This window comes from Camelus bactrianus, chromosome 4 (assembly GCF_048773025.1).
Source record: "Camelus bactrianus isolate YW-2024 breed Bactrian camel chromosome 4, ASM4877302v1, whole genome shotgun sequence".
NCBI classification, from domain to species: domain Eukaryota; kingdom Metazoa; phylum Chordata; class Mammalia; order Artiodactyla; family Camelidae; genus Camelus; species Camelus bactrianus.
Window position 1 is genome coordinate 84,194,619 of NC_133542.1, and position 21,957 is coordinate 84,216,575.

The window sequence follows — 21,957 nt, forward strand, 5'->3', positions numbered from 1 at the left end:
AGTCCGAATGTCTCAAGGGAACGAGGTGTTGGAGCTGCCCCAGACTTAGAGCAGGAAGGGGAAGAGAGGTGATGGGAGAGGGACCTTGTGAGCTCCTGGGGGCTGCATCCCCACCTGGGGCTCCAGCTGCCTGGAGGAGGGGTTCCTGGGTATCCTGCCTGGAGAAGACCACATAGGGGCATTGCCGCATAAGGAGATGAGGGAGTGGGGGCAGCAGGGCTCAGAAGGGAGGTGACAAGGGGGCAGAGAGTGAAGACTCAGGCCCTAGAGGCCACTGAGTGGACCGAGGGAGCTGGGGTCCCAGTCAAGCGATCTGTGGCCCCAGAGACAGCGCCTGGCCCTTGCTGGTCTCCACAGGGTCGGGGCTTGCTCAGCACCAGCCCCACCCTCCTCGGTCCCCTTGGCCTGACTGATCAGAACCACCGCCGGGTGGGCCAGGACTGCGGGTGTGGAGGGGAGATGTGCAGACATGCAAGATGCAGGAAATGTGAGTGTGCTGGAACTTTCCATGAGGGGCTGGTCAGGGGTCACCAGGCTGAATGCCCCGAGGACACATGGGGTGACATCTGGAGATGCCAACAGAGGCTGCCCCCTACAAAGGTCACAGGCAGGTGGGGGGGCAGCATGGGCTGGGGGCTCTGAGGGGCAGAGTGCAGCACCCAGGCCTGGGGTGGGGGGAGGGATAATGCTGGGAGCCACACGAAGAGAAGCATCAGCTTTATTGTTCATCTGTACTTAGAAAAGTGGGGGCCCAGACCCCCAGGGAGGTGCTACGGCCCTGCCCAGCCCCTGCTGGTGGAGGATGAGAAGCCTGGGTCAGTGGCCACGGCAGGCGGCCCACAGGGTCGCTGGTGTCGACTGTCCTGGGTTAGGAAGCACAGAGGTTGTGGGTCACCCAAGGTGGGCAGCACATAGGCCAGGATGCTGCTGTGCTGGCGGAGGACAGGCATCTCCTCAGCCCTCTGGAAACGTCCTGAGGTGGCCTCAGGCCCTTGCCCCCCATCCTCGGGCCTGCCACATGTCCATGGTGGCAATGACTCCACTGAGGGCTCTCCCGTTCTGCCTCCCTGGCCTCGCCACTCCACGCTCCAGGAAGAGGAGCAGCTGAGGACAGAGCAGGCCCTGTGCTGGCCAGAGTGGCCTGACCACGTACGGCTCATCCGGATGCGGTACAGTGTGGCCAGCCGGGGCTCTGGCGGTTTCGGGGAGCACCGCGCACAGTGGGGTGGGCCTCAAGGGCGAGGCGGCTCCTAGGTCTGGGCAGCTGCGGCCAGGCACGATCCAGGGACATCTGCTAAGAAGGGAGAGGAGAGACGTGAGGGCCGCCAAAGCCGGAGGGGCCTCCAGTCCCATTTTGGTGACCTGGCCTCAGTGTTGTGTCTGGCGACCAGCCCCTGAGCACTGGTGCCACTCCGACTCCAGAATCAGACAGCCCCACTCTGACCTGGGAGAGCCTCAGTTCCCCCTCCTGGGTCCCTGTCAGGATTAGAGGCTGCCCCAGCACGCTCTGACAGGGGGCCTCGAGAGCAAGGGCTGGCGGGTGGACATGTGCCGTGGGGCCCGCAAGGTCTCCTCGCTAAGGCTGATGTTTGGGGAGAGTCAGGACTGTTTGGGGCACACAGCAGGTGATTAATGGCCCAGTCGTCATGCCATGAGTGAGGGAGCAAGCTGGCACCTCGACGGTTCCACGGAGGACAGAGCTAACGACAAACTGGGGCCAGCAGCTGGGCACCAAATTGGACACCAGGCGGAGTCAACAGCAGTGGTGTGTGGGCTAGTGGAGGCCTGACGCTCCGGCTGGGCCACACGAAGGCCTGTTCCCAGCACCCTGCCTCACTGCCCACGTGGTCAGTCTGGAAGGCCTCATATGTCCCTGACACATGGGTGCTTGCTGTGCAGGGACAGCCTCCTGTCCACTCTGCTGTGCTGGTAGACGGACAGCGGTCTGATTGTGGCACCCAGTTCTCCTCTGGGGCAGGCCTGAGGACCGCTGTGTCGTGCAGCCCCGGCCAAGGCTCCAGACACCGGACACACGACACACGTGAGATCCGCTGACCTTCTGCATCTGACTGGGAGAGCCTCAGTTTCCCATCAGGCTTGCCTGTATCTGACCCCCGACCAGGCTGCATACAGTAGGAGCCTACTGAGTGTGTTACAAGGGTCACTCGACCTCCTTGCAGTTCCTGCTCCCAAGCAGGGCGACCTTGGGCAAGTGCTGGGTCTCTCTGAGCAGGGGCAGAGGGCTGAGTGTGGTGTACGGGTGCACGCGACCGGGGTGCCCACCCTGCGAGGCCTGGGTGAGGGCAGATGCAAAGTCTCGGGGGTGCTGCACGAAAGGTCCCGAGTCCCCCAGGCTGGGTCCGCAGCCAAGCGGGGTGAGCGGGTGGGCTTGTAGTGGTGCAGACCCTGCCGGGGCCAGCCCTCCCGGCTCACCTGAGCCCCTACTGCCGGGGCGCCATGTCCATGACGGGCTTCTGGACACCAAAGGCAGTGATGAAGATGTTGACCACGACGATAATGAAGACCAGGCCGGTGGCCAGATTGTTCAGGAAGTCCAGCTTGGCGTGCTTGGCAGGGTTGTTGAGGTCGTACCTGACTGTGGGCAAGAAGGAGCAGACGCTGCCCAGGGCTGCGACACTGGGGGGCCCTCTTCTGTCCCCCAGAGAGAGACATGCCTGCTTTAATACACTACAGACAATGGGCCCTGGCCGGGGCCGTCTGCTCTCTGTGGCCTGACTGCTGCAGCCCCCATTCACTCCAGGGACAGAAGCGCAGGGGGGCCCGGCACCTGGCCACCAAGGGACCGGCTTGGATTTTAAAGCACAGTGTGCTGAATGGGCACAAGCAAGCACCTTTCTGAGCACTGGTGCATGTGCGTGGTGATCTAGTCCCCCGCACACCTACCGAAGGCCATCCTTATGCCCACTTTATAGGCAGGGAAACAACAGGTCACGCATCCTGCCCAAGACCTCACAGCCAGGCAGAGGTGGGGGTGAGCCCAAAGCTCTCGCTGCTCCTAGCCCTGACCCTCCCCTGGGGGCAAGGGTGCAGGAGGGGGCAGGGCCACCATCTAGTCCCTGCAGACCGCCGTAAGGACTAGAGGGTACACAGTAGGTGCCCAATACTTGTCAACACTTAGTATGGTTATGAGTTAGCTTCCTGTGCCCTCAGCCTGGGTGAGTGGAAGGATAAGACGCAGGGGGACCTCTGGGGGGCCATGGTGGGAGCTACAATTTGGACCATGTGTCCCAGTCGGGAAAGCCGGGGCTCCCGTGCAAACCTGCTCAGAACTGTCACGGGGTAAGTGACCCATCCCAGGGGGTGAGCAAGCAGAGTCGGCTGACCGTGGGGCCGGGGAGCCCCGGGGCCCTCCCACCACGGGGCCTCCCGCCCGGGCGCGCACCGAGGAAGATGAGCAGCACGCCCACGCTGATCTGCAGCGCCAGGGAGATGGAGATGAGGACCACCATGGGGATGAAGAAGGCGAAGCCAGGGCCCTGCTCCACGACCGCCTTCAGCTGGGAGGCGTTGGCCATCAGCAGCGCGACGTCCAGCATGCTCTCGGCCGCGCTCTTCTTGTTGGCATAATGGTTCATGTTGATGGGCCGGTTCCTGCCCCAGAGGGACGGCTGCGGGGAGGGAGGTGGTCAGCCCAGGCTCTGTGGCAGTGGGGCAACAGGCCTGGGCCCACCCTGGTGTCCCCTCCACTTTGAGCTTGGTCTCCTTCCCAGGTACTGGCAGGGATGTGGGGGTTGATGGGGTCAGCAGGTGGGGGCCCCAATGAGGGAAAGGGACGTGCTTATTAATAGAATACGAGGCCCACAGAAGGCTGTGCAGCCCCTGCAAAACCCACCCTAGGAATCGAGCCCTGGAGAAAGGAGACGAAGCACGTTAGCACGCCCTCTGGTTTTAGATGGGAAATACGCTGATCGTCCGCCTGCCACGGGCGGAGCCGTCGGGCAGCCTTCCCTGCGTGCCACTGCCTGCCCTCTCCTCCAGGAGGTGACTGGTGCCAGGCTGGGAGCTGGATCCCGGGTTCCTGCACACTCGCCCAGACGTGAAACACGCCTTCCTGGGGGGCCGATGCCTTCCAGCCGCCTCTCTGCTGTGCAGGCACACAGCCGGCTGGAGTCTACACTGGAGCTTAGCTTCTTCCTTCATTTTCATTAAAATTTTTTTAAAAACCACTTTGCTGAGGTGTGACTGACTCACAAAATCTGCACGTAACCAACGTGAACAACTTAAAGCGTTCGGCGCTAAGTGTGCCTCATGCCACCATCACCACAGCCAAGCCATCACACCTCCGAAGTCTCCTCCCACCCTCGTAGTATCATTATCTGTGACTAAGAACACGTGAGGTCACCCCTGCTGTGCCACACTGGCCACGACATGTCGCACAGTGGATCTTCAGGGCTCACTCTGCCTTCATTTCATGTTGATAAAACAGGAACACAAGTCACCTCCTCCCTTACCTCTGCCTGAGAACATCCCCAGATCGCAACGCCAGGCCCCTGTCACTCCCAAGTGCCCTCCGTGCCCCGAGGCTCCACCCAGAGGTGACTTCCCCGGCAGGACAGGCCCTCCTCTCCTGGGGCAGAGGCTGGGAGGGTAGGTAGACAGGAGAAGGCCTGCCTCCGAGGCTGGGGTCCAGGCCACAGAGACCCATCCTGGGTCGGGAGTTTGCCTCTCGGGGTGGCGGCTTCACTTGAAGGCAGTTGCTCTAAGCTGCCAGGCCTCCTCTGTCTACTGAGCCCATCCGCCCTCTGCAACCTGCCCTTGGCCAGGCCCCTCCCCAGCCTTCCAAGACAAACCTGTAACCCTCAGCCCTGGCCACGTGTCCACCGGTGTCCCTGAGCCACCGGGCCTCCTGGGGCCACCCAGGAGATCTTGTTTCTAGACTCATGAAAGATGCAGGGATGGGAGGTGGGGGTTTGAGGCGGGTAAGCCTCTAATTTCTGCAGCTGAAGATATTTCACCGTAGAAATTACACAGAAGCACAGTAGGGTGGGGTCTTCACTTTTACACTGCGTCTTTTTGTTGTTGTATGCACATAATGATTTAATGTTAGAATGGTTTCTTTGTTTTTAATTTTTCTGAAGTCTAGTCAGTTTACAATGTGTCAATTTCTGGTGTGCAACACAATGCTTCAGTCATACATGAATATATATATATATTCGTATTTCAATTCTTTTTCACTGTAAGCTACTACAAGATAATGAATATAGTTTCCTGTGCTATATAGTAAAAACTTGTTGTTGATTGGATTTTGTGAGAATCCTCCTATATTTTGAAGCGAGAAACACTCTGCCAGAGTTCAGTAGGTGTTCTGTGCGATTCAGTGGGTTTGGAGATGTAATTCTTGGTGTATTTGTGGCAGGGGGCGAGCTGTGAGTCTCTCTACTCCCCCATCTTGGCTCAGCCCCCTAGAATTACACTGTGTCTTTTAAAGTTTAATCTATAATAACGCCCAGGATGGAGGATGGGGACACAGGCAGCTCTGCTATCTGCTCTGCCTCCCCTCAGTGTCAGTTCTTAAGTAGCAAATCCACTTGGTTTAAAATTCTAGACCCAAGAGCCCACAGGGAAAGCTGCCTCCATCAGATCCAGGGCCTTGGCCCTGCTCTCTGGGAAGTTCCATGTGCAGCCCGGAGTCTCCTCTTTCTTTCTCCAAGTGGGGTCTCCCTTTTGCCTCTCCACACCAGGCCTACAGCTGCACTCACAGCTGGGTGGGCCGCTCCCCAGACCCCAAATGCCCAGGGCACACCGCTCCCTCAAAAGCACACAGGTTCTTACAAAGCAGCCCAGCTGGCCAGGCTCCCTCATGCGTGTGCTCCTCTGGGTGCAGCATCCTGGGGGCGCTGGCCCAGTGGTCACGTGCCCCTAAGTTTCATAACCCAGAAGTGCCAAATGTCTCCCCTTGAGGCTCATCCCTGTCCCCAGTCCCAGAGAAAAAGCCAGGTGCAGACCAAGTGAGAAGTTCCCGCCTTCTGGGGGCAGGGGAGCCATATAGACAAACATACACGAGCATAAACACACATATACACACCATACAACCCCCCATACACATAAATACCTAATACATATCTACACACACAAGCACACATGCAGATATGCATGTGTTAACATACCCACAAACATGCACACACCAGCACTTACACACAGATGTATGAGCACACATGCAGACACATGTATACACACACGGACATACATATATACAAAACACATGCACACATATACACACGTACATATGCATTAACACATATCCACACGTATGTATACACCCAGACGAACTGTGGTGGCTTCTGTGCAGGAGGGAGAATTCCTTTTTAATTCTGTGCTCTCTTGAACTGTTTAAATATTTTACGCCCATGCAGCCACGCGAGCCCTGAAATACAGAGTGACACCATCACGGCAGCGCCCCCAGCACAGGGAGCCTGTGCTGCGCTGTCCTCCACCTCGGGCGGTGCCCAGGGCTCAGCCCATCATCTTACTCACCATTCTGCTGGGTGCTTTCCTATAGGAAGTCCCCCTGACCTCACACCCACTTACTGTGGGTAAATTGAAGCGATATGGGGAGGGACCTCGTTCAAAGCCAATAGCAAGTGAGGGCTGCACTGGGATTTGAATCCAGGTTCCCGTGCTCAGAAGCCCTGGCAGCTGACACCACAGTCCCCTCGGGCCATGCAGAGGGGGGCTGGGGTCGGGCCCACCCTGTGGGGGCTGCGTGCTCAGAGGTTCCCCAGCCCCTGGGTCTAGCTGTGGGACTCCAGGATGGCCAGACCCCTCTGGGGCTCAGTCTCCCTCAAGTGCAACGAGGCCATGGAGCAAGCATGCCAGGGAGCCCTGGCGGGGTCTCGCTGCTGTCTCAGGGCCCTGAGTAGCAAGCAAGGGCCCCAGCCCTTGGGCCCCTCCTGGTGCAGGGTGCTTCCTGCCCGCAGATATAACTGCTTCCTGTTCCACCTGTGTAGCAATCAGGAGCACTGGCCAGAGCTTGCAGGCCAGGGGGTTGGTGGGGGTGCTCTGGTCGAGCCCCAGCGCACCACAGCCTGGTGGTGTGGCCTTGACAAGATGCCCCCCACCAGACCGGGCCTCAGTTTTCCCATCTGTATGCGCCAGGTCGCAGCCTGGGAAGCTCTACCACCCAGCAAGCACCCCCACTAACAGCGAGAAGGAGCACTGTCTTCCTAGTGTGCAGAGAGGGAGACAAAGGCTCCGTGGGGCTTGTCCAGTGGCAGAGCTGTGGGTGGGGAGCGGGCTACAGGGCTCACCTGCTTCCCCCAGGCCTGATCTTGGTGCCTCAGGCCTCCTGGGAAGGGGCTCTAAGCTGCGGGGGGAGCTCTGAACCCCACAAGTGACCACTGCATGGGTGAGCCCCGGAGGCTGCTGCCTTGAGAAGGCCACCTGGGTTGGAGGGCAGTTGAAGCCCACCTCTCACAGGTGTGGAGCCCGGTGGGTCCGGACAGGCCACCTGCCTGCCCAGCTGCCAGGAGCCATGCTGGGACCCTCCCACGGAGACCTCTGCCCATGACCTGGGCAATGCCCTGTTTAATGTGTCCCTGGGGCCAAGAGGACGTCCCTAAAGCCTCTCTGGTGGTCCCAGGAGTGCGTGAGCTCGAGGCTGCCAAATTTTTTTCTCCTAAAACCAGGAAGGAGCCTGTGTGGAGGAAGCTGGCTTCGTGCCCACTGGAGCCCACTCTCCGTGGGCAGGAGGCCTCATCCCAGCCATCCACAGGCAGCTTGCGGGTACCCAGGCCACCTGGCCCAGGGTCACACTGCTGTGCAACCTGAGCTTGGACACGGGAGGGGAGTTGGGACAGAAGCAGGATTTGAAGCAGGCAGTCTGTGGCACCCAGAGCACCCAGTTCTGACATAACACATCCTCCAGTCCACTCCAGGCTTGGATGGGAGGAAACAGGGGCTGCCCATGGCCTCCAGCTGGGCCCAGGAGGTCTGGCCCACTCCCAGCCTCCTGCCTGCACACCCTCTGCTCCCCTGGTAGACAAGGGCTGGCCAGGGCTGTGGCCCACTGAAGCCCTGCAGGACCTCAGGGTTTTGGTTACAGATTGTGTCCAAACCTGCCTGCCCCTAATTGCACCACTGACTCCAAGCCCCATGTACAAGTACAGAATGAGGAGCCCACGTGGGAATTCCTGCCTGCCCTCCCCGAGCCCAATTTCACATCTGCAAGAGGAGGGACCAAGGCCTCCAACAAATCTGTAAGGGTCATCAGCTGCCCTGGGAGGACCTGGGGTGCAGGGCTTCCATCGGCACCACCCCTCTAGCATCCTCATGCCACACCACAGACCAGCAGAATGACTGGTCTGTGCCTCAGTTTCCTCATCTGTAAAATGGGCAGACGGGGACATAAAGGGGCACAAACAAAGGGCTCGGGGGCCCAGTGGCTGATCAGAGCCCAGCTGGTGCAAGGCAGGACTGGATGTTCTGCGCCACTTTGAAAGACTGCCTCCCAGAAGAACTGTACCAATTTGTAATTAATTCCATTAAAAAAATCCCTAAGAAGGAATAGAAAGTACTAGTCTCAGAAGCAGGGCTGCGTGAGCTGAGTGGGAGCCGGGGTGTGGTGGGGTGCTGGCCCACCGTAGCCACCCCTGCACAGGGCTCCTCCCCTTGGCTTCAGCGGGCACCAGCAGATGTGGGAGTGCTGGCGTCCTCACCTCTGGGCTGGGACCTGAGAACGCAGTGAGATCTGTTGTGGTCTGGGATGTCTGCTGCCTGATCCACCAGCGCGGGGAATGAGCTGCTACTGTGCTAGGCGTGAAGGCACCTGCCCCAGGCCATGCTGCCTTACACCTGCACCGCCCTCGCACCCTCTGCACCCCTGCCAGCCCGGAGAGGCCTCCCACTCCATGCCTGAGTTCCTGGCAGGAAGTCTCCCGTGGCGGGGCAGGCTTCCCTGCAGCAGCTGGGCTGGGCAGTCCCACTTCCTGTGGGCTCAGCACTGGCCAGCAATGACCCCGCAGCCACGTCAATGTTGCCTTTTAGAACGTAACCAAGACCCCGCTGGCCTTGGGATCTGCTGGGAAAGCAGAAATGAGGGGGAAAAAGCAAACTTCCCCTGGCAGCTGAGGCTGTGTACACACTCCTCCCTCTCAGGACCCAGCTTCCGGGCCCAGATGCGGCCCCAGAAGCCTCATCCCACCCTATCCTGTCAGCTCCCTTCTGTGTCCGCCACTGGCTGCAGGGTCCAACCTGGCTGCCCCCCTGGCTGAGATACACCCTTGGGGGTGCCACATTTATTTTCACAATAAAACTGATGTTTACTATTCCTTCTGCTGCCAGCCAAAAGTGAGTTGACTTAGCAAAGACGCCAACTGACTTCTGCAGGGGCCCTAAGCAGACTGGCCTTGCATGGAGGCCATGGTGGACGGGGCATGCCGTGGGGGACATCTGCAGAGCTCCCCCATTGCCCCGGCCCAACAGGGCTCATCTGCCCATGGGTCACACAAACACCTCTTCCCTGAGCCTGGCCACTGTGGGAGGTGAGTGATTCTGCCCCACTTCCCTGAAGAGGAAATGGAGGTTCGGAGAGGGTCTGAACTTGCCCGCGGCAATGACAGGGGCTCTGAGCCTGGGCCTCCCAGTCAGTCCTCCCGTGGCCAGGGGCACGCTGAGGACATAGCAGTGACCCAGCCCACACACTCAGCTGTCTGGGGCTCTTGCTCAAGTAGGGACACATTTGAAGACCCTGGGGTTTGCCCCTCTTCCCAGCAAGCCTTTCTTCCCGCCCTCAAGCAGGTGCCGGGAGCTCAGATTCAGGCCGGGGCAACCAGGAGGGAAGGCTGCAGAAGAGCCAGGTGAGGCACAGTGGGAGGGCCGCAGTGCCCTTTCCCAGCCCCTGTCTGGGCATCACCTTTGGGAGAGGGTCTCCTGTGGTAGGTGGGAATATTAACAATACTGTGTCCAGTCTCCAACACTTCACGCACATCAGCCCATTTAATCCTCGGCACAACCCTCTGAGGGAAGCACTGCTCTCATCCCATTTCACAGATGAGAAACTGAGGCACAGAATGATGTGCCCAAGAACACAGTGAGGCAGGTCCTGAGGGTGGGAAGGGGAAGGCGGAGGCTGGAGAGCAGTGTTGGGTGGGCCTGGGCCCCAGGCAGGGTGAGCAAGGCGGCCTTCAGTACTGACTATCTCTCCCCAGGCCTCCCTGCCTGTGACTGGAGTCCCCCTGGAAAAACGCGTTCACTCTCACACAGGCCCCCAGCCCCTCCATGGCCTCCACGCTTCCCAAGGCACAACCTCACATACCTCCTCCTCCCCAGCCCCGGGGTGCTTGATGGTCCAGCCCCTGGGCCTTTCTCCCACTGTTCCCGCTGCCTGGGATGCCCTTTCACACAGCGCAGGGGCCATACCCACACCTCATTCCAGTCCTCCAGGGCTCAGTGCCAAGGCTGGTCTTAGCTCTCAGATGGAGTCTGAGTGTTATAGAGCTGCGTTGCGCACAACCAGTCCCAAAGCCAATGCATTGAGCAGAGCAGGCATGGAGTGGAGGGTGCAGCCAAAGGCTGGGAGGTGAGCAGGATCCCTTCCTTTCAAACCAGCTTCCAAGCCACTAGGCCCATGTGTAACCTGATGTGCAACCCCCATATCTCCGAATGCAGGCCCGGGTCATCTGCTCTTCCTTTTCAGATCACGGATAGGAGAGAGAGCAGAGAGGTGAAGCAGCCTCCCCAAGGACACACAGCTCACTATTCCAAAGTGCTCACAAACCAGGGAAAGGCCACACAAAGGCTCTTCTTAGTTCTCAGTTTCCTCATCTCTAACCCAGGGATAAACCCGGGGCTGTCAGGCTTTACTGAAGGGCGGGCACGATGGCTGGGGCCCTGGAAAAGCAGTGCTCGGCATAGAGAAGAATGGAGAGGATTATTCAGTAGGGCCAGGGACACATGGGAGGGCCCGTTCCCCCAGTCCAGGGCCTGCCTTCCCCACCTGTTCTTCCCCACCCCCTAAGTATGGCCTGACACCACAGCATCGCCGAGGACTGGTCACCCACACCTAGGCAGTCTCTGCCCAAGTCTGGCTCACATGGCTGAGAGGCCATGGTCCCTGCCCCCACCCCCAGGGGGTCAGAAACTGAAGGAATGTCCAAAGTCAACAAGTTACCAGAGGGCGGTGCCCAGGACCGCACCACAAACAGAGGCCCTGGGGAAGTGCTGGTCCCAGGCAAAGCCAGTTAGGAACCGCTATTTTGGCCCTGTCCCAGCAGTGGGACAGGACCCCAGGGCAGAAGGGTACTAGCTCTAATATGGGACCGTTGCCGGGACCTGCCCCATGCCCATGATGCTCTGAGGCCAGCAGGGCAGGCTCTGGACAGGCCGCGGGGACCTGCGAGTGGAGAGAGGAGAGGGGGCCACAGCGGCCCCAGGTTTCCCCATCAGGGCATGCACAAGATTGTGCGGTCGCCGTGGACACCGTGGGTGACGTAACTGTCTGCCCGCTGCTGGCCCGGGGCCCAGAAGCCGGGATCCTCTCCACCCAGTCCAGGCGCACAACGAACCGGAGGAGATGCAGAGTTGGAAGGTGGTGTGGGAGTCCGGAAGGCAGGGGCCCGCCGAGGGGCGGGGAAAGGTGGCGCCCAAGCCCCTTGGCTGTGCAGCTCGGTGTGGGCAGTACCTACCCCGGCCCGCGCAGGGCAGCCCGCCAACCCGCCCGCGCCCCCGCTCACCTGTCAGGGTGGCCGGCGTCCCCAGCGGCACCGCTGGGTCCTCCAACCCCGCAGGTAGGGGGCGGGACGCACAGGCAGCGGTGACCACCGCCACCCTCAGGGCGGACGCTGCGCCCGGTTGGCGCCCATAGGTGCCCGGGAGCCTCCGGCGCGGGGCCCAGAGAAGGCGGGCGCCGGCCAAGGTCGCACAGCGGCGCAGGGGGAAGGAGGTGCTTACCGAGGCATCAGGGGGGCCGGGCGAGCCCGGGTGCAGGTCGCCGTTGAGCTCGTACTCCTCTGGGCGCGAGTCCATGGTGCGGCCGCCGGGCAGCCTCACTCGGGGTCTCAACTCGGCTGGCGCCTCAGCTACCGAGACTCCGCTACGCGCCCGGCCGGCCCCGCCCCCGGCCGGCCCCCACCACGCCCCCGGCCCGCCCTGCGCGCGCAGCGCCCTCAGGCCCCGCCCCCAGCCGGGGCCCGTAGACCCCGCCAGCCGGACGTCGAAGTCAGGTCTCTCGTCCCGCACGGACTGCGGGGGCCGCAGGACCCCGCGCTGCATCTCGGCTCTCTCACACCCCAGACCTCGCGTGTTCGTGGGCAAGGCACGTCGCCCTCTGTGCTCCTGTCCTGGACACTTTTAATCTATAAAACGAGGCCAAGAACCAGCCTTTGCCTGGCTGCTTTGCTAATTGACGCACCAGGAAGGCGAACGGGCGCTGCCGCGGGTGTGGACTTTTTTTTTTTACCAGGCGCTTGTCACCCGGGGGCCCAGCTGCAGGCGTCGCCAACGTGTTGCCGGACCCGCACACCATAGCTGAGTCAGCGAGTAGTCTGGGTCTCACACTCTGAGCCTCGGTCTTTTCGCCTTGGAAATGGGGGCCTGAAGGCCTCCCACGCACTCAGGACGGGAGGGAGCGGGGAGGCAGAGGCGGATCACCGCGGCCTGGGCCAGCTTTGTGCCAGTGCCCCGTCTCCCGCGCCCCTCATGAAGCAGCCTCCGGGTCTTCAGACGGGAGGCAGGGCCCCCTTGCCTGGGGTGGCACCTTGTGCCCATGCCAGCCCCTCGGGGCGGCCTCTAGCCCTTGGTTCAGTTGGCCCTTGTTTCCCAGACGCGAGCCTCTCCCAGAAGCCATGCGGGTGCGAAGGGGCCGGGCGTTAGCTCCCCAGGCTGGTATGCAAAGTCCAGGCCACTGTGTTCTCCTGTCCAGACCCTGACCAGGCTCCTGGGCTCAGCTTCTTTTTACTCCACCAAGTCACACCCGCCCCCTCTCCATTTCTTCCTTCTCTCACGGTGTCTGCTGATGTCTCCAGAAGAGCCACTGGCCCCCTCCTCGATCATTCCAGCCACCCTGGGGAGGTGTTAATGGCCCTTGTAAGAACTCTACATCTTGGCCACTGTCGGACTCTATGACCTAGAACTGCCACCAGTCGATGTGTGGCCTCAGGCAGGTGGTTTGACCTCTCTGTGCATCAGCTTCCCCATCTGTGAAGGGGGACATCTTGCTCTTAGCCCAAGGCATTTGATCAAGGCCATGTGGGTGGGCTGTGATGTTTTCCCCCTCGACATAAACTGAAGATCAAAGAACATAAGCAGCAGTGCCCAAGGTCAGGAAGCAGTGAGTGACATCTGCCTGGGACTGGAGGCTCATTCATTCATCCTGTAATCACAGGATGCCTTCTATAACCAGGCCCTGTTCTAGTGCTGTGGGGCTGGAACAGGGCAGCCAGAGTGGGGCTTCTGGGGCCATACATGGGGCCAGGTGCATCACTTTTTGTCTTACAGCCCTGGCAAGGAGGTATTACCCTCTCACCTGACAGGGGAGGACGCTGAGGCCCAGTTGGGAAGACACCCAGGAGGCCGTGCTCAGAACTCTGGAGGGAGACTGTGCGGTCCTGTAAGCAGTGGACTGGATGCTCCCCTAGCGAGTATGCCCTGCCAGGAGGTAGGCACCTGTGGCTGTTAGAACCTAGAGCCTGCATCTCTTGTGATTACCCCCGACACTGGGACCTCCTTGTCCCCTCTGCCCAGTGCCTCACCCCCACTGCTCGGGAGTTTTGTAAGTGAAACCAAAGGCATGGAAAATGCAAGTCATCCTGGGGATTTAGCAAAAAAAGGAATTTCCCACTAAACCGTGCTCTAGGCCCTCCCTCCTGACCTGCTGGCGTGCTTACACCGCCTTTGGAGCGGGGACAGGCTGGGGGCTGCAGGGTGCTCCCAGCCCTGGCTGAACTCAGCTGGGCCCTCGCCCACTGGAAGATGTGGCTGGTTTCCCCTTCTTCTCAGCAAGGTGTTTGGACTTGATTCCTCAGTGCTCTGCCCATCTAGTGGGCCTGGGTTTGGGGTCTGTGTGTGCTGCCGCGAGTGGGGACACAGCAGTGCCTGGGGGTCTGGGCAGGCCTGGGCATGGTGGCCATTACAGTACCAGTTACTGTTATTTTGACATAACCTAACTATTCATGTTTAAATTGGCACTGTTCACACAAAAGCACTCACCTCTCTGCCTTGGGGGTGGCACTGGCCCCTGGAGGGGCTAGGGAGAGGGTAGCCAGGAGAAAGGGCCCTGAGTGTACAGGGGAGGCCCCAGGTTGGGGGTAGGGCAGGAGGGAGGCCAGACAAAAGGGCTTGAGAGGGCTTCATCCCTGCCCATCTGCTGGATGAGAGAGTTTGCGTGGGTGGCGTGGAAGTCTCCCGTGTGGGTCCCACGGTAGCTCTCCATCCAAAAAGAGGAAGCCAGGAAAGATCATGGTGGAACAACTGGGCGTTTAGACTTGGGTTTGTAAGGCTGCTCTGACCACGTTAGGGACTCAGGCAGGCACTTCAGCTTTCCAGGGGTGAGCTGTGGGGGTGTAGTCAACCCTCAGCAGAGTCTCATCCTCTAGGCCTGCCTGTTCTCAGGGAGGGACTTCCCCAGTCTGCCGTGTCATCCTTATTTGCCTGCGCGTGTCTGTTTACCAGATTGTCCCCAGTACAGACTGAAAGGGGCAGTGCCCTCAGTGTGTTCCCATGTCTGGTTTCAAATTCTGGAAAGACCAGCATGAGTGTCCAAGGCCAGTTCCTAGGTGCTGACCCTGAGGTTCAGGTCCATGGGGAAGTGACTGTTGGGAAAGTAACCATTGGGGAATGTCCCAGGAGATGGGGTGGGCTGGGGAGGTACAGGGCCAGCGGCCGTGCTCCAGCAAAGAGACACAGGGACATGGTGGAGGGGCTGCGTGTGCAGTCAGGGCACACATGCAGACACACTCACACACATGCAGGATGCATTTCCTGTGAGGATGCCATGAAGATGAAATGACCCAGCCCAGGTGAAGCCGGAACCAGCTCCCAGCAGTGAGGGTGATGGTGGCCTTGACCCCAGCCCCCTCCTCATGCTGATACCTTGAGCAGGTAATGAAATCCTGCCCACAAGTGATCGACAAGGGCCATGTTGCCCAGAGCAGACCTCAGAAGTGGGTGGCTTTTGGGGTGGTGGCTTCCTGCCCTGGGTTGAGCAGAGACCGGAATGCCGGAGCAGCTTCGCTCTTCATCGGGGGAACCCGGGGTCTCATGACTAGTAGGGCCTGGTCTCCACTCTGCTGAACACAGCTCCAGAGGCGGGGAGGAGCATTGCCTACGCACCTGAATTACTGTGGGGGGAGCATGGATATGTCACTTGGGATCTGGGAAGATGTGTGTTCAGACAGATCACATTTCATGAACAGGAGCCTCTGAAAATGGCCAAATCCCTGGCCCTCTCTTAGAGGCCTGGAGGCAGGGATGGGGTTTCCAGTTTACAGAGGGAAACACCGAGGTTGGAAAGGTGGTGTTGCATACCTGGGGTGCTCCAGGCTGAGTGAGGCAGGCCTGGGCCCGGTCCTGCTCTGGGAGGCTGGTTTCGCAGCTGCAGCTCCTGCCTCTGCCAGGGCCCAGGCTGGTCCACACATGCCCACCACCAGGGAGAGCAGGAGGGGGAGGACAGGCTGGCTGTCAGCCTGGGGCGATAGGCACTCCCTGGGTGCTGGTGGCCCACCTGCTCGTCACCCTCCCGAGGGGAACCGTCTCATGGCAGTGGAGTGGGCCCAAGATTCTGCATTTCTGTTAGGCACTTCCAGGCACCACAGCTTCCACCAGCTCAGAGCGCAGAGCTGGAAGGCAGGGCAGGCCTGCCGCCCCATTTCCAGAAGGGACAGAGGAGGAGGCCAGGCCTGCGAGGAGGTGCTGTGTCATCACTCACACTTTAAAGACAGGGGTGGGCACTTGCCCAGGTTGGGCCTGGGTCAATCATGGGAACGGGCCAGGTAGCATAAAGAGGTATGGGGTATGCATCACCTCCCGTGGTCCTCCAGCAAGTCGTGATGTGCCCAAGGCCACACAGTAAGGTGTAACCCCCCTAGAAGGCCCTCAACCCCGGAAGCAAAGTGGGTGCTTCCCCACAAGGGTGTTGCTGACTTATGCTCATCACTGTCCGGAATACAATGCAGCATCGACAGAGTGAGTGAGAGGCAGGCTGACTGGCTTGGTGGTGCCCACCTGGTGCTGCGGAGAGACAACAGTGAGATGCAGCTTCCTCTGTGGGGGCCTGACCCACCTGTCTGTCCTGCTCATTTGTGCATTGATGCGTCCCCAGACCCCATAGAGATGACTCCACTTGCCATCTATGGGTGTCTTGCCTTAGCAAAGTCCTTGTCCCTAGCAGCCAGGGCAAAGGTGGCAGGGACAGTGGTCACCCTGACTGTCGGTTCTCCCCTTCTCCTTCATTCAGACTCCTGATTTTTAGCTCAACAAATGGCTTCCCAGAACAGGGGCCTTCATGCATTTCCTAGCCTCTCCTGTAGCTAGTGTGGCCATCTGGCTACATGCTGACAACGGAAAGGGTGTGCAACATTAGGGAGGGACCTTAAATGAAGGGGTGTCCATTCTCTATTACTTCCTCCTTCCTACTGGCTGGAACGTGGATGTAATGGCTGGACCTCCAGCAGCTGTATTGGACCATGAAAGAGATCTTGGGCATAGGAGTCTCACACAGCAGAGCCGACGACAGAAGGAGCCTGTGTCTCCAGTTCTCGGAACACAGACCCTCCCTGGGCTGCCCATCTCAATACTACTTTTTTTTTTTTCTAATTTCACTTTTTTTTTTGGTGTATATATATATATATATATATATATATATATATGTATATATATATATATTTCTTATTGAAGCATAGTCAGTTTACAAAGTTGTGTCATCAATACTTAAATGTAAAAAAACTATCTTGTTTTAGGGTGCTGTAATTTTGTAGGTTTTTTTCTCATAACAGCTGATCTCGATTCTATTTTTTGTGTTACATATTTCATTAATAAATAGGTTTTTGCCTTAAGCACAGACTGTGTAACAGACTGAAACACTCACCCCTCCCCCTAAATTCTATTTTGAAAGAGTAAATCAGATTATATCACTGATCAGCTTAAATCAGTCTTCTCATGAAAATCCTCACTCCTGGATCCTGCACACCTGAGACTCCTGCATCCTCCCTTCCCTTCACCCTCCCCATTGCCCTTCTGTTTGTTCCATGGACTCCTCTCTACCTCAGGGCCTTTGCACTCCCCACTTCCCTCACTTGAAGATCCTGCCCCCAGAATGCGTGGCCAGCTCCTCTGTATCACCTGATTGCAGACCGCCTGTTTGCAGTAGCCCCTGGCCCCCTCACCTGGTGCCCTGAGGCAGCCCTTGAAAGAACTGTGCTTGTTGTGTGTGTGTGGACTGCCCCCTCCCCCACAGACACAAAGCCCCAGGTACTGCTGACCCTCAGCCCACACCTGGTGGCTGCCCAGGGCATACCCTGGCCATGTCCACTTTGTCCAGCCTCCAGGTGTCCCTCAGCCTAGCCAGCTCAGCCCAGCCTGTGGTTAGCAAACCGCTAATGATGGGGCTCCATATTCTTGGCCCTTACGTTGACCGCTGACTCAGACCACGAAGCCACTGGGCCACAGGTGAGTGTGGGAGTGAGGATAGGCATCTGGCGCTCAGGTGGGGCCAGTGGCCTGTGGTTTGGCAAAGAGGGATCTGGTGGCAGGTCAGGTCTAGTCTAGGTACCCCCTTCCTTTCCCAAAGGCTGGCCTTGGCCTGTCCAGGGAGCCAGCTGGACTGAGGGCCCAAACTTGAGCCATGAGGAGGCCCTGTGGACAGGTGATGTCTCCTCCATAGTAAACTGTGTCTGAAATCTCCACACCAGGTGCTCAGAGAACAGTTGCTGAGGGATGGGTGGGGCCCAAGCTCACCTGGCCTGCAGTGCCCACTTCCTGCCTTTTCCTACCCAGGGTCAGAGTCTCCTCATTATCCAAGCCTGGGGGCCACCACATCCAGGAAGCCCCCAGATGCCCCTGAGGGCACGCTCTCTACACCCCTAGGTCTCTCCCATCCCCTTCCAGGACCCCCACTCCCATTGAGGCTCTGGAGGCTCAGGGTAGGGGCTGTCTCCTTTAGCACCCACAGCTTTCCATGGGTTATGGTCAAGTGGAAACACCGCCACTGAGAGGCCAAGGATGGAACTAGCAGGCGTTGCTAAGGGACCCTGGTCTGGGGCTTTGGTGTGCACTAGCTCACTATGCACCCATTCTACAGGTGGGAATACTAAGGCTCCAGAGCTAAGATTTGAACCCAAGTTTCCTGAGCCCACCCCACCTGTCTCAGATGGATGCTGGGGGCTACCATGGGGCTGTAGTGAGTCCCACAGGAGCACTTAGGCACCTCAGGGCCTTTTCTCTCTTCCCTGGAGAAACGTGGGCCACCTCAGGTCCCAGGCTCTCCCTCGGCTTCAGTATCCTTGATGAGACCTCTGCAGATGCCCGAGGAGCCACAGCAGGGCGAGGGCTTCGGGTCAGGCGTAGATCTCTCCTGTCCCCTGTCCCTGCTTTGAGGCAGGGACAGGGGACAGTGGCCGGCCCCTGTGCCAGCTGGATGCCATGCAGTGCCAGCCATCCAAAGGGCTGTCCTTGCCCTGATCCTGGTTGAGCCAGCATCAGAACCACCGAGGGACGTTGCTTGCCGGCCCATCCCCTGCATTTCTACCCAGGTCCTGGGGAGGCTGATGTGGCTGCTCCGGGGACCCCACTCTGAGCCCCAAGGTGGGAATTTGGGTCAAGTTGTGGGTTTGACTGAGGAGTGCAGTGGGCGGGGGCGGGGTGTGTGTGTGCAGAACTCTACTTCTGAGCACCTGCTGTGGCTCCAGCACCTTTACACAGATGCTACCGCTAATCGCCCCTCAGCGCGGGGCACGTGTCCCTCTGCTGTGGAAAAGCTTAGACTTGTCAGTGCAGCGTGCTGGAAATCACTACACTGCAAAGCACCATCTTTAGTTATTTTACTTGCATAAACCCATGAAGGGAAGAGCCCTAAAGAGGGACCCTCTACAGAGGGGTCCTTATCCAGGGGTTCTAGGGTCAGCCGACAGGCTTTTCCTGCTGGCTGGGATCCCCATGACCAGATGATGTCCTGTACTGGTCACGTCTCACAATTGATGAGCAAATTCAGTCCAACAGATGGCAAGGCTGCGTTCATCCAGGTAAAGCCTGTTTTGTTGAAAAGCAGGGGTCCCAGAGGATCTTGTTTGCTGAGAACAACAAACAGCAGGGCAGCCAGGTGAGGGAGCAGGGTGTCTCCATGTCAACTCGCCCTTTGCCCTCTGGCTGCTGCCTGCAGGCTGTAATGCCTGATCTGTGCTTCTCAGTCTGGCGTTGGTCTCCACACCCTCTTCTTTTAAGCTTTTCTTGAATCCTGTTCAGTCAGCTAGCCTTGGTTCTTTCCTTGCTTTTAGCCAAGGCTGATCGGAAGAATTTGGAAGCTGAGACATTCCATTTTGTCTTCACAGCTGCTCCCTCCCATCTGAGGGAGGGGGTGCGGAGGTTTGGGGGTGAATTGCCTGCCCAGGAAAGGACCCTCACCTGGCTCCTTTAGGAGCAGGGAGGAGATATGTCCTCCTGGTTGGGCATGGAGTAGGTTGGGGGCTGTTTGACCCCAGGGGCTGTTTTTTGGGGCCGTGGCTGTTCGGGGGCTGAGCCATCAGACCACTGGGGCTCCCGGCACACATTCAAGGCAGGTCCAAGAGCCCGGCCCTGTATGTGGGACTGGTTACCTGTCTGGCCCTGGATGTCTGTGCTGTGCAGGGGGTGAAGTCTTTGGGGTGTCTCCCTTAAAGGCCACATCTGTTCCTGGCTCTGATGGTGTCCAGGTTGGCAGGCCTGTTGCTGTGCGGAGGACACGGCAGCGTACAGCCGGCTCTCATTAAGGGCATCTCATGAGTTGATGGAAACCCATTCAGCACAAAGGGGCATTTATTGGACTGGATGGGGTGTCTCTGTCTGAATGCAGGGAGGACAGAAATAGCCTTTCACAGAGTGCCAGCAGGGCGGGGCTCTCCTGCTCTGAGGGTGTCAGTTTTCCAGCTCCTTCTCCAAGTTGTGCAACCTCTCCATCCTGGGCCGGGGACTCTCCGATTCCTCTCCTGCCAAAACTGTTAGAGAGAGAGGGCAAACAGGGGAGGGGGAGAAACAGAGAGGGGAGTGGGGAGGGGAGAAGGAGAGAGAGAGATTGGAAACGTGGAAACACAGCCTGTTTCCCTTGGGATGCTCTGTCTCAGTGGCTCTCCATGACAGGAGTGACATGCATTTAGGTCTCACCTGACACCCTCCCAGTAAGATGAGAGCACATGGTGTCACGCTCCAGGAAGTGGCTCCTAGGTCCCTGAAAATGGTCGTCCTTCCCAGTGTACACAGTTTTGTTTGTGTTACTTCTTCTGTCCGTAATATCCCTCCCAAAATGTGCAATTAAGCAACAAGTCTCACTTGACATCTATACCTAATTAGAACATTTTTAATGTGCTAAAACCAGTGTTAGGAATGTTCTGGAGAGTTGAAGAAGTAGCTCAGTTGCTAGTAATAAAGATCTAAAATTGAAAGACTTAGCTAACACCAGATTTATTTTTCTCTCACATTGAAACAAACTTGGAGATAGGAAATCTAAGGCTGGCGTGGCTCCACTACAGTATTTTGGGGGATCTTTCTTCTCTGCCTCACATAGTGTGGGGCTTCCATCCTCAAAGTCATCTCATGATGCAATATGGCTGCTGGAGATCCAACCATAACTTCAAAAGGCAGGCATAGGGAGCAAAAAGGGGCTCATTTCCAGTTGTCTGTCCCCTTCTAAGGAGCTTTCCAGATGACCGACTCCATAAATTCTGCTTATATCTTCTTAGCTACCCCTGGATACAGGGTGGGATGGGCAAATTGCTCCTCTAGAATAAAATCAGGGCTTATTTCCTGAGGGAGTTGGGTTTGGGTGATTTGTGGTGTCTTCTGCAGGCTGGCACCTGTGAGTACAGCCGGTGGAGAGATGCAGTGGCTGATTCCTTCTGGAACCAAAGGTGAACTTTTAAATATATATCAAGAAGGAGTGAAATATTTATTCCCTCCTGTGTAGTCCCAAGTCTGTGACTTTATTTTGAGGAAGCAAAGGGAAAAACAAAATGCACTTGCATGAGTATATTCATGGTCTCATATTCACTGAGCACGACAATTCCAAAATACGGACATTCTCAGAGATATTGTAGGTTCAGTTCCAGACCACTGCAATAAAGTGAATATAGCAGTAAGTGAGTCACAGAAATTTTTTGGTTTCCCAGAGCAAATTAAAAATATGTCTACATTATACTGTTATCTATTAAGTGAGTGATAGTATTATGCATTTAAAAAACAGTGTACATACCTTAATTAAAAAATACTTTATTGCTAAAAGTGCATCGTCAGGTGCAAGGTTGCAACAAGGTTGTTACAAACCTTCAATTTGTAAAAAAAAAAAAAAAAAAAAAATGTAGTATCTGCAAAGCACAATAAAACAAACTGTAACTTAACTGTAACTTCCCAGCAGGGGAAACACAGGAACATAAGCTTTATTATATTCACTTGGTGGGATATTCTGTCAGTCACCGTAGATGTTTCTTGTGAAGGACACGTAGTAACAAAAAGAGTGTTTATGCTGTAACTTCAGAGAAAAGACAGGATAACAAAATGTGCATTGTGATTATCACTAGATACCATGCGTCTGTAGGAGGCTGGGAACAGAGAGACGGGGTAAGGTGAATCAAAAGAAGTATAAATGGCTATTACACATTTAGAAAAATAGCCTCAGAACTGGAGACCTATATATTGAAACCCTGATTCACAATAAGCAACAGACCCTGAAATGTATTCAAACTTCTGTAGTTGCTACATGACAAACACCTGCAAACACAGCGACTCTTCCACACAACAATGTGGCAAATGTATACCAAGAGC

At 57.5% G+C, this 21,957-nt stretch overlaps 1 protein-coding gene across 2 annotated transcripts; it reads right to left on the reverse strand.

Annotated features, from left to right (window-relative positions):
* Positions 1–702: 702 nt before the first annotated feature.
* NINJ1 (ninjurin 1) lies at positions 703–12,083 on the reverse strand. Of its 2 annotated transcripts, none has more exons than XM_074363003.1 (4): positions 11,908–12,083; positions 3,404–3,629; positions 2,434–2,596; positions 703–1,294 (listed from the first exon to the last, which is right to left on the reverse strand). In XM_074363003.1, the coding sequence occupies exons 1-3, from the start codon at positions 11,980–11,982 to the stop codon at positions 2,442–2,444; spliced, it is 456 nt and encodes a 151-aa protein (XP_074219104.1). In that variant the 5' UTR covers positions 11,983–12,083; the 3' UTR covers positions 703–1,294; positions 2,434–2,441. The 2 variants fall into 2 exon arrangements, with proteins under 2 accessions (XP_074219104.1, XP_074219103.1); XM_074363002.1 differs by having other exon boundaries at positions 703–1,291; positions 11,908–12,081.
* Between the last annotated feature and the right edge of the window lie 9,874 nt (positions 12,084–21,957).